The 13,024-nt window shown below is 45.3% G+C and overlaps 1 protein-coding gene across 8 annotated transcripts in view; it reads right to left on the reverse strand.

Annotated features, from left to right (window-relative positions):
* LOC309521815 (rap1 GTPase-activating protein 1-like) overlaps positions 1-13,024 on the reverse strand; it is a 54,877-nt gene that overhangs the window by 2,890 nt on the left and 38,963 nt on the right. For 5 of the 8 annotated variants that reach the window (XM_082204766.1, XM_082204764.1, XM_082204770.1 and 2 more), the window contains exons 14-21: positions 11,958-12,029; positions 11,042-11,128; positions 9,584-9,718; positions 6,957-7,121; positions 3,816-3,919; positions 1,349-1,465; positions 820-949; positions 611-713 (exon numbers count right to left, since the gene is read on the reverse strand). In XM_082204766.1, the coding sequence (XP_082060892.1) occupies positions 611-713; positions 820-949; positions 1,349-1,465; positions 3,816-3,919; positions 6,957-7,121; positions 9,584-9,718; positions 11,042-11,128; positions 11,958-12,029 (913 nt within the window). The remainder of the gene's footprint in view (positions 1-610; positions 714-819; positions 950-1,348; positions 1,466-3,815; positions 3,920-6,956; positions 7,122-9,583; positions 9,719-11,041; positions 11,129-11,957; positions 12,030-13,024) is intronic. The other 3 variants (XM_082204765.1, XM_082204769.1, XM_082204767.1) reach the window with 2 other exon arrangements.

The raw sequence follows: 13,024 nt of genomic DNA on the forward strand, positions 1-13,024 counted from the left end.
GCCATTGTATCCCTAAACACCAGTTGTTGGAGAACACCAGTAGGAGAGGCATATTGCCTTCAAACTGCCAGAAGCATGTGGCTGGTCCCTGTAAGAAAGGAATGTACCACATTGGGTCATTGGTCGATGCTGCATTTTATTCATGCCTTTAGCCAGACCCCACCTCTCTAGGATGTGTCAGGAGGTAGTAGAATCAAGAGAAAGCAAAGAGGATGTATTTGATTTGCTTTAGCATATTGTAAAGAAACCAGGTAGTTCTTCAGCAGCTGAAAGTGTGATACTGCTTTCCAGCTGCAAGGAAAGACAGCCGTCATTCTCAAATGATTCCTGCTTCTTGGTCAGAACTGGGTTTTTTTTTCAAAAGGATAGTGAATCTTTGGTTCACTTGGAAAATTGTAGCCACGTCCTTCTCATGCAAATAGGCACAGGAGTCCTTCTTGTGCTATCATCCTTCCTCCATGAGGGACATCAACATGGGAAAGTTCCCATCTACTTGCTGTCAGTGCAATGTGGGATGGATTTGCAGCAGCAATGATAATGCAAAGGTGACACATTAGTTCACCCAAACAAGTCTTGTCCTAGAACCTGCAAGAACTCGTTTGGTTTTTACCTGGTGAGCTGGTACTGCTGGGTGTGCAGACACTATCGTCTAACCATGCGCTCTGAGTCAGGGACTCCTGCTTTTGGGGACCTTCAAGGGAACACATCAACTCCTGCACAAGAGAAATGGGGAATGGGCCTTAGAGGATGCTGCAGCTGCTCAGCTGGGACAGGAGGACTACTTGAGTGGAAAGGGGATTTCCAAGACCCCACACTGACCGCCTCGTTCTCCTCCTCCTCCGACGTCTCATTTTCTCTTACTCCGCTGCAACAGCTGCTCACGTTCGACGAGGAACGGGACAAGGGCTGCATCACGCAATACCCTGATGTCTGACCGGAGAGCGTTCTGCTGGAGGAACACACAAGCCCCAAATCACCACTCTCATAAATCTCAAGGGCCACCAGCCCAGCATTACAGTTCATAAACCTCTGTGACAAAAGCCTCACTTTGTGAGAAGTCTTAAAAGCCTGCCCAGACTTGCTCAGGTCCTCTAGTTCATTAGAGCTCAATACACACATTTAAAAATGAAGCTTGGGCTGAGAGACAGCAGTTGGCCCAAAGTCACCCAGTGAGCCTCATAGCCAAATGGGGGTTTGAACCCTGGTTTCCAAAGTCCTAGTCCACTACTCTTATTATGCTACATTGGCTCAATCACCCTCTCTTTCCTGTTAATATAACATGGCAAGATGGAGGTCCCCCCCCCCACTTTACACAAGGCTTCCCAGCGTTCTTTTGTTCTCAACTCACTTGTTCTTCCTGTTGGGGAATTCTGGGGAGCTGGGACTGGAAGAGCCGTCCGACTTGAGGTCAAAGAAGGGCCCTGGACTCTCCAACACTTTCTGTATCCTTTCAGCAATGTCTTTGCTTTGGAGGAAAGGGAACAAAAACATTTACAACATGGAGCCAAGTGTCCTTGCATGAAATCCAGTGGCTTCATTTCTTTAAGACTCTTAAATTCTCCTTCAGCCCATATGGGGACAGAATGAATTCCTCCAAAGGTCATGAGAATGGAAACTGACCCTTTCCCAAAAGTCTAACCAGTGACCTGCAGGGCCTCCTGCCTTTCTCTGTAGCAAACAGCACATTGAACTACATATATATATAAACAGTACATAATTCATTCACTATTGTTTCCATTGGTTCATGGGGCTTTCCCATTCTTAGCCCAAATCTCAATTATGGTGAACAGGCCAATTTAACAGGTCAAAACTAAAATGTATTTTATATACATTTTAGACCCATGATACTGCATGATGTAGAATCTTGATTGGCAGAAACAACAGTTTTTAGGTTTAGCTCACTTAGAATTCTCTTTCCAACTGAAATGCACTCTAATCATGAAAAGAAAGATTTAAGCAGAGATAACAGGCTGTGTGTACTCAAATTTGCAAGAAAGTAGGTTGGTCCCTTCTCCTATCTACATATATAGCACAGGTTTGACTAATATGCAGGACACATCAGATTTCACTTTCAATATTTTAGCTCTGCTCATTTTGAGGACAGGAGCTTTAAAGGCCAAAAGTCTTGGGAGAGGATGGCAGCTCCAACTGTACTTTGCAGCCTCCAGAATAAAGAATTGCCAGGTCATTCTGCATATGACTTAAGAGTAGGGTGGCTAGTTATACGCTGCAAAAAAAATGAGAACAAATCTACAGATGGTAATTCACATGTATAAGTTGCAAATTTAGAAATAATTGCTGAAATTTAAATAGAATTGCAATACAATCTCACCATTATAGGGAAACATCAGGAGAATGTCTAGGTGCTGCTATCACTGGGCAACTTCACGGCTCCTGGTCCTCTTTTTTCTGATTCCTTATCTTTGAACCAGATTTGGACCAGACAGACAGCAAACGGAGGAGACCTTGCCTGCCCAAGACACATGGGGGCATCTCCTGACAGCATTTGCTTCTTTTAGCTTTAATGATCCTGTCAAATTTTACTGGAGCAGCAGGATAAAGGGGGCGGCACAAAGGGGGTGGCACAGAAGGTACAGCTAAATCGGGGAGGAGGGACCCACACTTACCTGGGGAGTAAATAGCCCTAACCCACAAGTGAATGGGACTCACTTCTGAGTAGATATGGAGATTGCACTGTTAAGTAGACTTCAGTCATTGTCAGCAGCTGAATCACAAATTATGCTAATAAGTGTTTAATAAGTGGTTTCAATTGTTGCTCTAGCTTCCATGATGGCCTAAGTGTACCACCAAGGAGGGTGAGACTTGTGGGGATGGGACTCAGCAGCAGACAATTTGTAAGGGGCAGGGCAAGGTTGGGTTCTGTCCTTCCTCCCAATCAATGGCCCTTTGGCAAAACTGAAGTTGTGGGATTTTTATTTTTTATAGAGAGAGAGAGCAATACACACATAAAATACTCTTTGTTCTGAGTGCATGAACTGACGGTGGCTAAGGTTAAACAACTGTCACTACCTCTTCCATTGGACTTTAATGAGATTTGTACCTGAACTTCTGCCTGTACTGGAGCATGACTGTACTGGAGCATTGGTGGTTTTCACCAAATCCGATGAAACAATGAGGTAAACAAAATGGGTGCAGACAGCACTGGGAAGGATGCCTCAATAATACCACCTTCACCTCTCTTCCAAACAATCCTTTGTCTTTGATATGTGCCTATGGCTCAAGGCACGTGGTCCCTCCTCTCTGCCACTCTTCCCTTGAGTCTTATCCAGTGTCTCCATTTAGGCTTCAATTTCATCACACACACACCCATCATAATTTCGGTTCCCCACAATTCCACATCAGTTTGTGATTATTTGTTGTTGTTGAAAAACCAGTTTGTATGTAAATGGAATTTCAATGGAATTTTATGAAAATGCACCAGAATTTTATGAAATTTTAATGGAATTATGAAAATGCACCAGAATTTCACAGCAAAATTCCCCTAATATACACATTTTTTGCAAAGCAATTTTCCCTAATATAAAGTATTTTTGCATGTTCTTTTCACTCATGCATTCATACGCACACTTTAGCCCCTCAGGCTGTGTATTTTTGTGCACACTACTTGGACTGGAGAACTTCATTGCAAAGTCCAGAGATGCGCAAATTTTAAGGGAAGCTGTGGTTTGGTCTGCCTATTGTTAAGGAAAGTGCTGATTAGGTAAGCTAGCCTATAGATGCAAACCGGATTTCTCCACCAACCCTAGCCATCCCTCTCCCTCTAGTCCTCCAAGTCCCTATAGCCCAGTCCGTACCTTTTCTCCTCCTGGATGTTCTCAATGCCAATTGCACTACTGCGTCGCCCATTGAAGCGGCTACCTCGGTTGCGTGACGGGCTTCTCCCAGGTAGGGCAAAGGACTAGAGGGGAGGAAAGGACAGTAGGAAAAAAAGAGAGACAGAGGAAGAGGAGGATGCAGAAAAGGTAAGAGCTAGAGGGAAGATGGAAGATGGAAGACTGGGCTCCAGAGCCTGTCCTTGCATTGCTACCCCATGCTAACAGTTGCAGCCTGTCCAGAGAGTCACAAGGTGCCCAGGCATGATGTGGGAGCTGTCAAAGTTGGACAAACAGCCAAGAGAGAGAAAGAGCGACACACATATGAGAGAGGGAGAGGGAGGGAGAAATGGAAAGATCGGTAGACAGAAATGCATGTATGAAAGAGCAACAGGGGGAAATAAAGACTCAGGAAAACACAAGGTAAAGCCATGTACAGCCCCAGAGGGCTAAGCTAGACATTACAGTAAATGTGCACCTGCTACCCAAAATGGAACCCATCACATCTTCTCCCTCTGTCCCAGAAGAGTTTTCCTCCCTACATAATTAGCAGCTGAAGATCTGGAGCAGGGGCAGGGCAATGTGGGATGCAGCTTCTACCAGGGATGCCAAAGTGTGTGCCAGGGGCTGGAGCAGGGACTAAACATCTAAAGGCAGTTTCCAGCACTAGCTGTATGTTTACTCCAATATCTAGCTTAGCCCAAAAAGGAAGGGAGAAAAAGTAAAGCTGGGGGGGGGGAGTAGAGAGCGCCCCCTTTCCTTACATTTGTTTGGCATTTTTCCTACTTCCAGCAGATGGTGGGTATCACCTTTTCCCTGCAGAATTACCCAAAGGAGACAATGCCTTTCCTGGCTTCTCCGGACATGGAAGGATGGATTCACCTAAAGGAGCCTTGCACAAGGACTTCTGCTTGCGCAATGGGGCTTCCATCCCTTCCTGAATGCCCCCAAAACTGGCTTGAGGGGTTGTGAGAGCCCCCATAACAGCACATGGAAGGCTTGTGCATTCATCACAGTGTGACACTTGAGTTCCACCCAGTGCTTGGAAAACCTGCTAAATCCCCGGCAGTGATCAGGGAAAAGAAGAAATGAAAAGCTTCATCACAAATACAGCTTTCTGAAGTGCCATATTTAGAGTGCTGTCGAATGAGCCGATTAAATCTGGGCTGGGGAGCCTGTGGCTTTCCAGATGCTCTAGTCTACAAGTCCCACCATTCCACACCATTGCACTACACTGGCTGGGATTGATGGGATCCCACCACTGGATGAAACACTAAATTGCTTGCTCCAAACCATACAATGCACTCACATCCGACTGAGAATTTTGGAACTGTGCGGGCTTAAGATGTAAGCCACATCTACTTAGATATCGACTTTGCCAACTTCTTCCAGTCATGCCAGAGGAACCTCAGCGCAGAAGGAATTCACTCTGTGCCATGCTTCTTATCACCAGGGGAGTTGGGCATGTATGGCTCAGGGATAGCAGAACATATGCTTTGAATGCAGAAGGTCCTAGGTTCAGTCTACAGCATCTCTGGTGGCTGTGCTGGTCTCACCTTGAGAACTCTCTCTTGAGAATGAAAATTCACATAAGCATGCTTTCCACACTATAATTGCAACTCCAGACTCTCGAAAATGGCCTTCTCATCATGTGCCTCCAGTGCCTGTGCAAAAGACTGAATGCTCACTTGGACAATCAGAAGATGTCCTGAACTAGAAAAACACCAATGCACTGGTAACATTAATGCCAAGCAAAGGAAGAGCCACTAATGCAACACTTTTAGTTCTTTCATTCCAGACACTGCTTCATCTCACCCTGCCATGCAGTCCATCACTGAACAGTCAAGTCTTGGCAGGCAAAACTAACTTGCTGCAGATTCCCACCAAGTGGTCCGTAGTCAGGAGGTGAGCATACTTGGGTAGAACAATCCTAAGTAAGGTCAGCAGTACAGTGGTGCCCCGCAAGACGAATGCCTCGCAAGACGGACAACCCGTTAGACGAAAGGGTTTTCTGTTTTTGAGCTGCTTCGCAAGACGATTTTCCCTATGGGCTTGCTTTGCAAGACGAAAACGTCTTGCAAGTGTTCCGATTTTTTTTCGCTCCCCCCCTTTTACTAAGCCGCTAATAGCCTTTTAGCCGCTAAGCCTTTAATAGCTGCTAAGCCTTTAATAGCGCTAATCCGCTAAGCGGGTTGCTTCGCAAGACGAAAAAACCGCTAGACGAAAAGACTCGCGGAATGGATTATTTTCGTCTTGCGAGGCACCACTATATGCTCTACCCAACAAACACACTGTCCTAAACCTCTCCAGCCATCAACAAGGTGGTGGGAGAGGTTCTATAAGCGGGCTCTTATGGAATCTTTTTTAGTTCCCTCAAAATTAAAATTCAGTCTAGTTTCAGGCCTGTTTTTGGCACATAAACCACCCTTGTCACTCCAAAGGATAACCAGTGCCGAGAGAGGAATGCCAGGAACGCAACTTCACTAATTCTCCTGGGTCTCTCAGTAGCTTTTGGAATCACTGAACATTGTACCCCTTATGGATAACCTGTTCTGTGTTAGGAATCTGTGGCATAGGGTTTTGGGGGTCCCATTCCTGCCTTGGGGACTGATGCCACAACTGCTGCGGGAGAACTACTGCTCAGCATCGATGCTAAAGGGTCCCAAAGGGATTCATCTTGTCCCCAAGACCAAACGTGAAATGTCTACGTGAAATTTCTGAGGGTATCATCAGCATCTTTTATTCCTCTGTAAAAGTTTTTATATTCCGCCCACTCACATAAAACATCAAGGCAGTGCTCAGCAATTAAAAAAACCAATAGCACAATTTATTCAGATTCTCCCTAAATGCTTTCCCTGTTCCTCAAATTGTTTTCAGAGTCAGAATCGGCAAATGAATAGAATCGGGTCTCAGAGGAACAGGATAGGGAAATGAACATAGAGAGATGGGGTGGCGGGAAGCCCAACAGAAAATAGCCACAAAACACGACCAAGACAAGGAGACATTAATAGCTGGAGACAGATAATGTTGAAGAGCAGCGGGTTGACAGTAGTAGGGGATAGTGGCAAACGACTGAGTACATGCTGGTCTCCACTCCATGACGCCACCTCCCCAATACCTTACCGCAGCAATAGCCTTGGTGCCTTCGGCGACACTCTGGTTGAGGGCAAGGCCAGCAGTAGCTGGGCGATTGGGTGGAGTTGATGGCTGCTGCTGCTGCTGTTGGTGCTGCTTCTTCATGGCTATGCCCATGGTATCCAGGCTCTGGCTACGGCCCCGGATCACCCGCTGGAGAGAAGGGCAACAGGGAGACAGACACGTTCACAGACACACAAAAGGACATCATGAAGAGCACTATAGGATGCTGGTGGGCTGGGTGGAAGGAAGTGGAAGGAACAGGCATGAGCTCAGAAACGCCCGGCTTCCTACAGGACTCGGGCAAACAAGGTATTGTTTCCAAGTGGACAGAACTTGCTTCTGCTAACCTAACCCATAACCTCCTGAAGAGCTCTCTCATAAAAACCACACACACGTTGTCCCTAGCCTATGGCACCCCAAAGCACAACCACCAGGGGGCAGACATTTAATCCTCCAACACAGGCATAGGCAAACTCGGCCCTCCAGATGTTTTTGGGACTACAACTCCCATCATCCCTGACCACTGGTGCTGTTAGCTAGGGATGATGGGAGTTGTAGTCCCAAAACATCTGGAGGGCCAAGTTTGCTTATGCCTGCTCCAACACTATTCTTTGGACCTGGCACTGTAGATATGAGCAGAACCACCAACTCGCAGAAAAGGTACAAGAGGATACTGTGGTCAATGGCATCAAAAGCTGCTGAGAGATCAAGCAAAAGCGGCAAAGTTGCACTCTCCCTGTCCCTCTCCTGAAGAAGCGCATCCATCAGGATGCTTAAGGCCATTCTGTCCTCAAACTGGACCTAAACCCAGACTGAAATGGGTCAAGATAACCAGTTCCTTCCAATGGTGTCTGCAGCTGGATGACCCTCTCAAGCACCTTATCCCAAAAAGTGATCGGGTGGTAGTCCAATATTAGTGACTGGTCCATCGTCCTCAAAGTTCCTCGGGGTTCAAGCAGGGCTTCTTCAGGAGTTGCTGCATCACCGCCTCCTCCAGGAGCTCAGGTACTTCAGATGAGTCATGATGGCCAGATGTTGAGCACACATGTGGGACAAACCACTGCAAACACCTTGCCCACGTCCTCAAACCTCAACCACAAGATTGGGCAAGATGTTGTGTTGGACACCTCACCCAGCTCTGTAACAATGGTAGCATTCAGCTCAACAGCTGGTGATTTTATTCTCAAAGCCGCTGGCAAATATGTCACAGCTGGAACTCTATTCCCAGTGACAGGGGTTGGCAGCCCCCTTAGCACATCTCTGCTGGCTAGCTACTCAAAGGTGTGATGGGGTAAGCAAATTAAGTCTTCTTTGCAGTAGGCACAACTATGTGCTCTAGCCCACCTCTGACCGACTTTGCATTGGATTGTATGCCATTGTACTCTAGACTTCATTTATCCTGTTTCATGGCTTGGAGAGCCATAGACACCCAGTGAGCTCTCCAGGCTCCACAATTTTGGAAAATGAACTCAGGAGTAATTGCGTCACCTGCTCAATGCACCTCACTATTCCATAGCAACACTGAAGCTCAACAGGACCGCCAACCTTGGCTTCTGAAAAAACCCCCCAAGCATTCCAGAACCCCTTGGATTCCATATGTCTCTGGGGGTAGACCATCCTAATGGCAGAGAGGGAATGACACTACAAGACCCAACTTTGCCAGATAATGGTCTGGCCGACTCTGGGGTTGCGGCGCTCATCTCGCTTTATTGGCCGAGGGAGCCGGTGTACAGCTTCCGGGTCATGTGGCCAGCATGATTAAGCCACTTCTGGCGAACCAGAGCAGCGCACAGAAACGCCGTTTACCTTCCCGCCGGAGTGGACCTATTTATCTACTTGCACTTTGACGTGCTTTTGAACTGCTAGGTTGGCAGGAGCTGGGACTGTGAAACAGGAGCTCACCCCGTCACGGGGATTCGAACCGCCGACCTTCTGATCGGCAAGTCCTAGGCTCTGTGGTTTAACCCACAGCGCCACCTGCATCCCTTGGTCTGACCATTACAATGGGGTTAATTCAACCCTGCCCCCACAACATCTAGAGTACCACCACCCATCATACCGTGAGGTAAAGCCTAAATCAAGGCCTTGTCCTTAGTATGGACACCGAATTATCCCAGAAGCAATGTACTGAGGTTACCCAACACCACATTACAGACCACCTCAGCCAGCTTAGTGAGGTATACTGTTGAGCAGCAAGGTGGCCAGTTTACAAGGCACCAACTGCAGTCCCAATCTGCCCTGCCCCAAACCTGTGGCTGATTTCCCCTCCTCTGCAGGTAGCCTGCTGGCATCTGTTCTCTGAAAAGCAAATATTGACAGCTGCGTAGGATGGTGGCTAAGAGACTAATCTAAGAGCTAGGAAATTCCTTCTTTTGGTAAGCTACCATCTCTAAGCCACCTGCACCCCGCTGGCAAGATCTAAAATACAGAGATAATGCAAAAAACCTACCTCTCAGAGCAGTTGTAGGGATGACTAAGATAATGTATGTGAAATGCCTCCAATGGACAAAATGCAAAGTATTATTACAATATTCACCAGAGCAGCATGAAATGGGAAAATGCAAAATTACACCGGAAGAGAGATACTAAGCATCACCTATCCCCTCTCTCACCTTGAAATTCTCAAAGAAGCCACCACCCCCATTCTCCATTTTGTCGTCGTCGCCAGAGGCCAAGCCCATCATACTGCGGCTACGAATCTGCAACTCCTCATAAAGGCTCTCCAGGAGGGCACTGCGGGTACGATCCTGCTCCAGAAGCAGAGAAAGAGAACACGTTTCAAAAAACAAATAGGATAGAAACAGGGAAGGGTGCGCGCTTAATCAGAAAGGAAGAAAGATCAGGCTGAGTGACAGAAAATAAAGCAGCTCTGTATGTGGGTAAGTTACATAATCAGCTGGATCATAGAGCTTCAGTAGCTCTATGGACTCACATTAAAGCATGAGACTCAATCTCAGGGCTGTGGGTTCAAGGCCCATGTTGCGCAAAAAGAGATTCCTGCATTGCAAGTCGTTGGACTAGATGACCCTCAGGGTCGCTTCCAGCTCTAAAATTCTATGATTCTAAGTGGATGTGATTAACCAATTTTAATTTGATTTTGCTCCTAAGGGAATATTTAACATCAGCTACCTAAGGGGGGTTCAGAGACCCCAGGGAACTTTTGGAGGCTGTTTGATAAGGGCAGCCTGGTAAATAGTTAATCTCTTATCTGGTGGCACTGAGTACCTTAAATAGGGAATGGGAGGGTACAAGAGAGGAGTACACTCTGTTGTGGCCAGGTCTCCCCCAAGGTGACCCAGGGTGGCTAGAATGTGATTGTCACACTTACATAGTGTGCTTTTCATTCTATTGTAGGAGTTTCAGTTCCTATTAAAAGTGTAATTTTGAGTTTAAAGTCACCAGGAGGAATTACCCTTCCCCTCCCCATGCAACAGCTGCAGTGTAGAAAGTCCTAGGTTGGATTTAGACATCACCTTGCCAAAAAAGGTCCGTATAGTTAAAGGTGTGGTTTTCCCAGTAGTGATGTATGGAAGTGAGAGCTGGACCATAAAGAAGGCTGATTGCCAAAGAATTGATGCTTTTGAATTATGGTGCTGGAGGAGACTCTTGAGAGTCCCATGGACTGCAAGAAGATCAAACCTATCCATTCTTAAGGAAATCAGCTCTGAGTGCTCACTGGAAGGACAGATCTTGAAGCTGAGGCTCCAATACTTTGGCCACCTCATGAGAAGAGAAGACTCCCTGGAAAAGACCCTGATGTTGGGAAAGATGGAGGGCACAAGGAGAAGGGGACGACAGAGGATGAGATGGTTGGACAGTGTTGTCGAAGCTACCAGCTGAGTTTGACCAAACTGCGGGAGGCAGTGGAAGACAGGAGTGCCTGGTGTGCTCTGGTCCATGGGGTCATGAAGAGTCGGACACGACTAAACGACTAATCAACAACAATTGATTGTTGAACCTGCACTTCATTTCACATCCTGTCATTGATCACCAATATGTTACTTCCTGGTATTCATATTAATCTTTGCTCTTTAAGATACATGAATGCAAATAAAAGTAAACCGACTCACCTCTAGCTTAGCAAATTTCTCAGCATGGTAGCAGCTGTGCTCTGCATTTATAAGCTTTGCCAGAAGAAATTCACGGAACTCTGTGCCCTGTCAGAAGGAGGAGAATGCTCACTCACAGTATTTAAGTCTTACAAGACCCTTCCTTATAGATATATCCAGAACTGTTTTGGTGCCACAAAGGACAGTGATGAAGGTTCTAGGATACTTCTTTGCAAGATAATACTTAGATTGCATGTTGATACCAAAGCACAGGAACAAACACAGATACAAGAATATTCCTCTATTCACCTCAATAGAGGCACTGTAGAGATGAAGAATACATTCAAATTAACCACGTGGGACATGTGGGACTAAAAACTCATGATTTCCTAAATGCCCTCCCAGTCCCCAAGGAAAAGAAAATCCTTTACAGTATGTAGACATATAGGAAATGAAGGCTATCTTTCCTTATGGCGCTTTAGCTTTTGACAGGCAGGGAAATCTATTACATATGGATTCATTTAAAGAGGCAACGCCTCATTTCCTATTTATAAAGACAAAGTAGACGATGCTGTACTACAATTTTTCTGAAAATGCATATTAATCCTCTTAGCTGATGTATACTGATACTAGAAGGTGCTTACATTGAAACTGGCAGCATCTATTTTAGGTGCTTCTGAACATATTAAATGATAACAGTGGCAATATTGGGAATGCTAGAGCCACATCTAAGAACACAAGTTGAGCTGGAAAAATGGCTCCCAGGTTCATAGGTGCTACAATATTTTAGAGCCCAGGCTGTCACAGGTTTGGGGCTTTTCCAGCCCTAGGTAGTTGCACAGAAAATGGTTCATATAAATAGATCGTAATGTAGGAAACTTTACCAGAATTCCACTGCCCTGTAAGCCTTTATTTGTTTTTCTGGCTGCACACAAACCTTTTTGAATATTGCTGGATTTGGCAGAGAAGGCCCAAAGAAAGGGACGTCATCACGGGCTGTAACAGAAACCTGCAACCATCAGAAGGGACAGAGTGGTTTTAGAGTACAGACAGAATGACCACTGCGCAGGGTCTGTGCTCGTCTACAGCCTTAGGATAATATTAAAACATTGTTAGTTTTAAACTGCTGTCTGATGAAACTGCTAATCAGCGGAGAGCACAAAAGATATGGGATGTTAGAAACATCTCATATACAGCCACACACACACACACACACTCTTTTATAACATTGCAAAAATGCAAATAAATGCACATTTGTACATTATACTCCAGGTGCATATAATCATTGCATTCATAGTATTCTTCCTTTTTTCGACTATCAAAATACATAAAAGCTATTTCCATTACCAACAGCCTGTTATACTTACTACCTTTCCTATATTTCCAATACATTAAACACTTGCATTATTTTACAAATAAATATCACATAAAAACTAATTGCTATATTTTCCTGCTGTGTTCTTATTTGTTTAATTTCCCCTCAACAATAGATACGGATTGGCTGCCTCCTGCACCTTCTTTATCATAATATTGGATAAATAAACTCAATTTATTTACAAACATATTTTCATGGTGTCTTCCTTCTCTAACAAATCAGATTTGTTAGCTTAACCATTCATGCCATGTCCTGGATTTTAGTTAGCCAGTGATCTATAGAGGGACAGCAAGCACTTTTCTAGTTTGGGCATAGTATCATTCTTGCTGCAATTAGCAAAAAAACAAAGAACAAACCCCAACCATTTCCAAATCTGTTTCTTCAACTCTATCCTTAAGTTAACTGAATAATATTACTAGTGCGTTTCTTAGAAGGCCATAACCTGGGGTTTTTTTTAATTATTCCTTCCATAACTTAATCCCAGTATATTTGGTTTAGGAATACGGCTACATGATATAAAATACTTGCTCCAGGGTTATTTGGAGGAAGCCATGTGATTTAAGGGTATGGCATGGATGTGACCTCAGTCTGCTTTAAAGCGGCAAATTAAGAGTAGGTGACCTGAAGCA

This window comes from Podarcis vaucheri, assembly GCF_965113315.1.
Source record: "Podarcis vaucheri genome assembly, chromosome: 17".
Lineage (NCBI taxonomy): Eukaryota > Metazoa > Chordata > Lepidosauria > Squamata > Lacertidae > Podarcis > Podarcis vaucheri.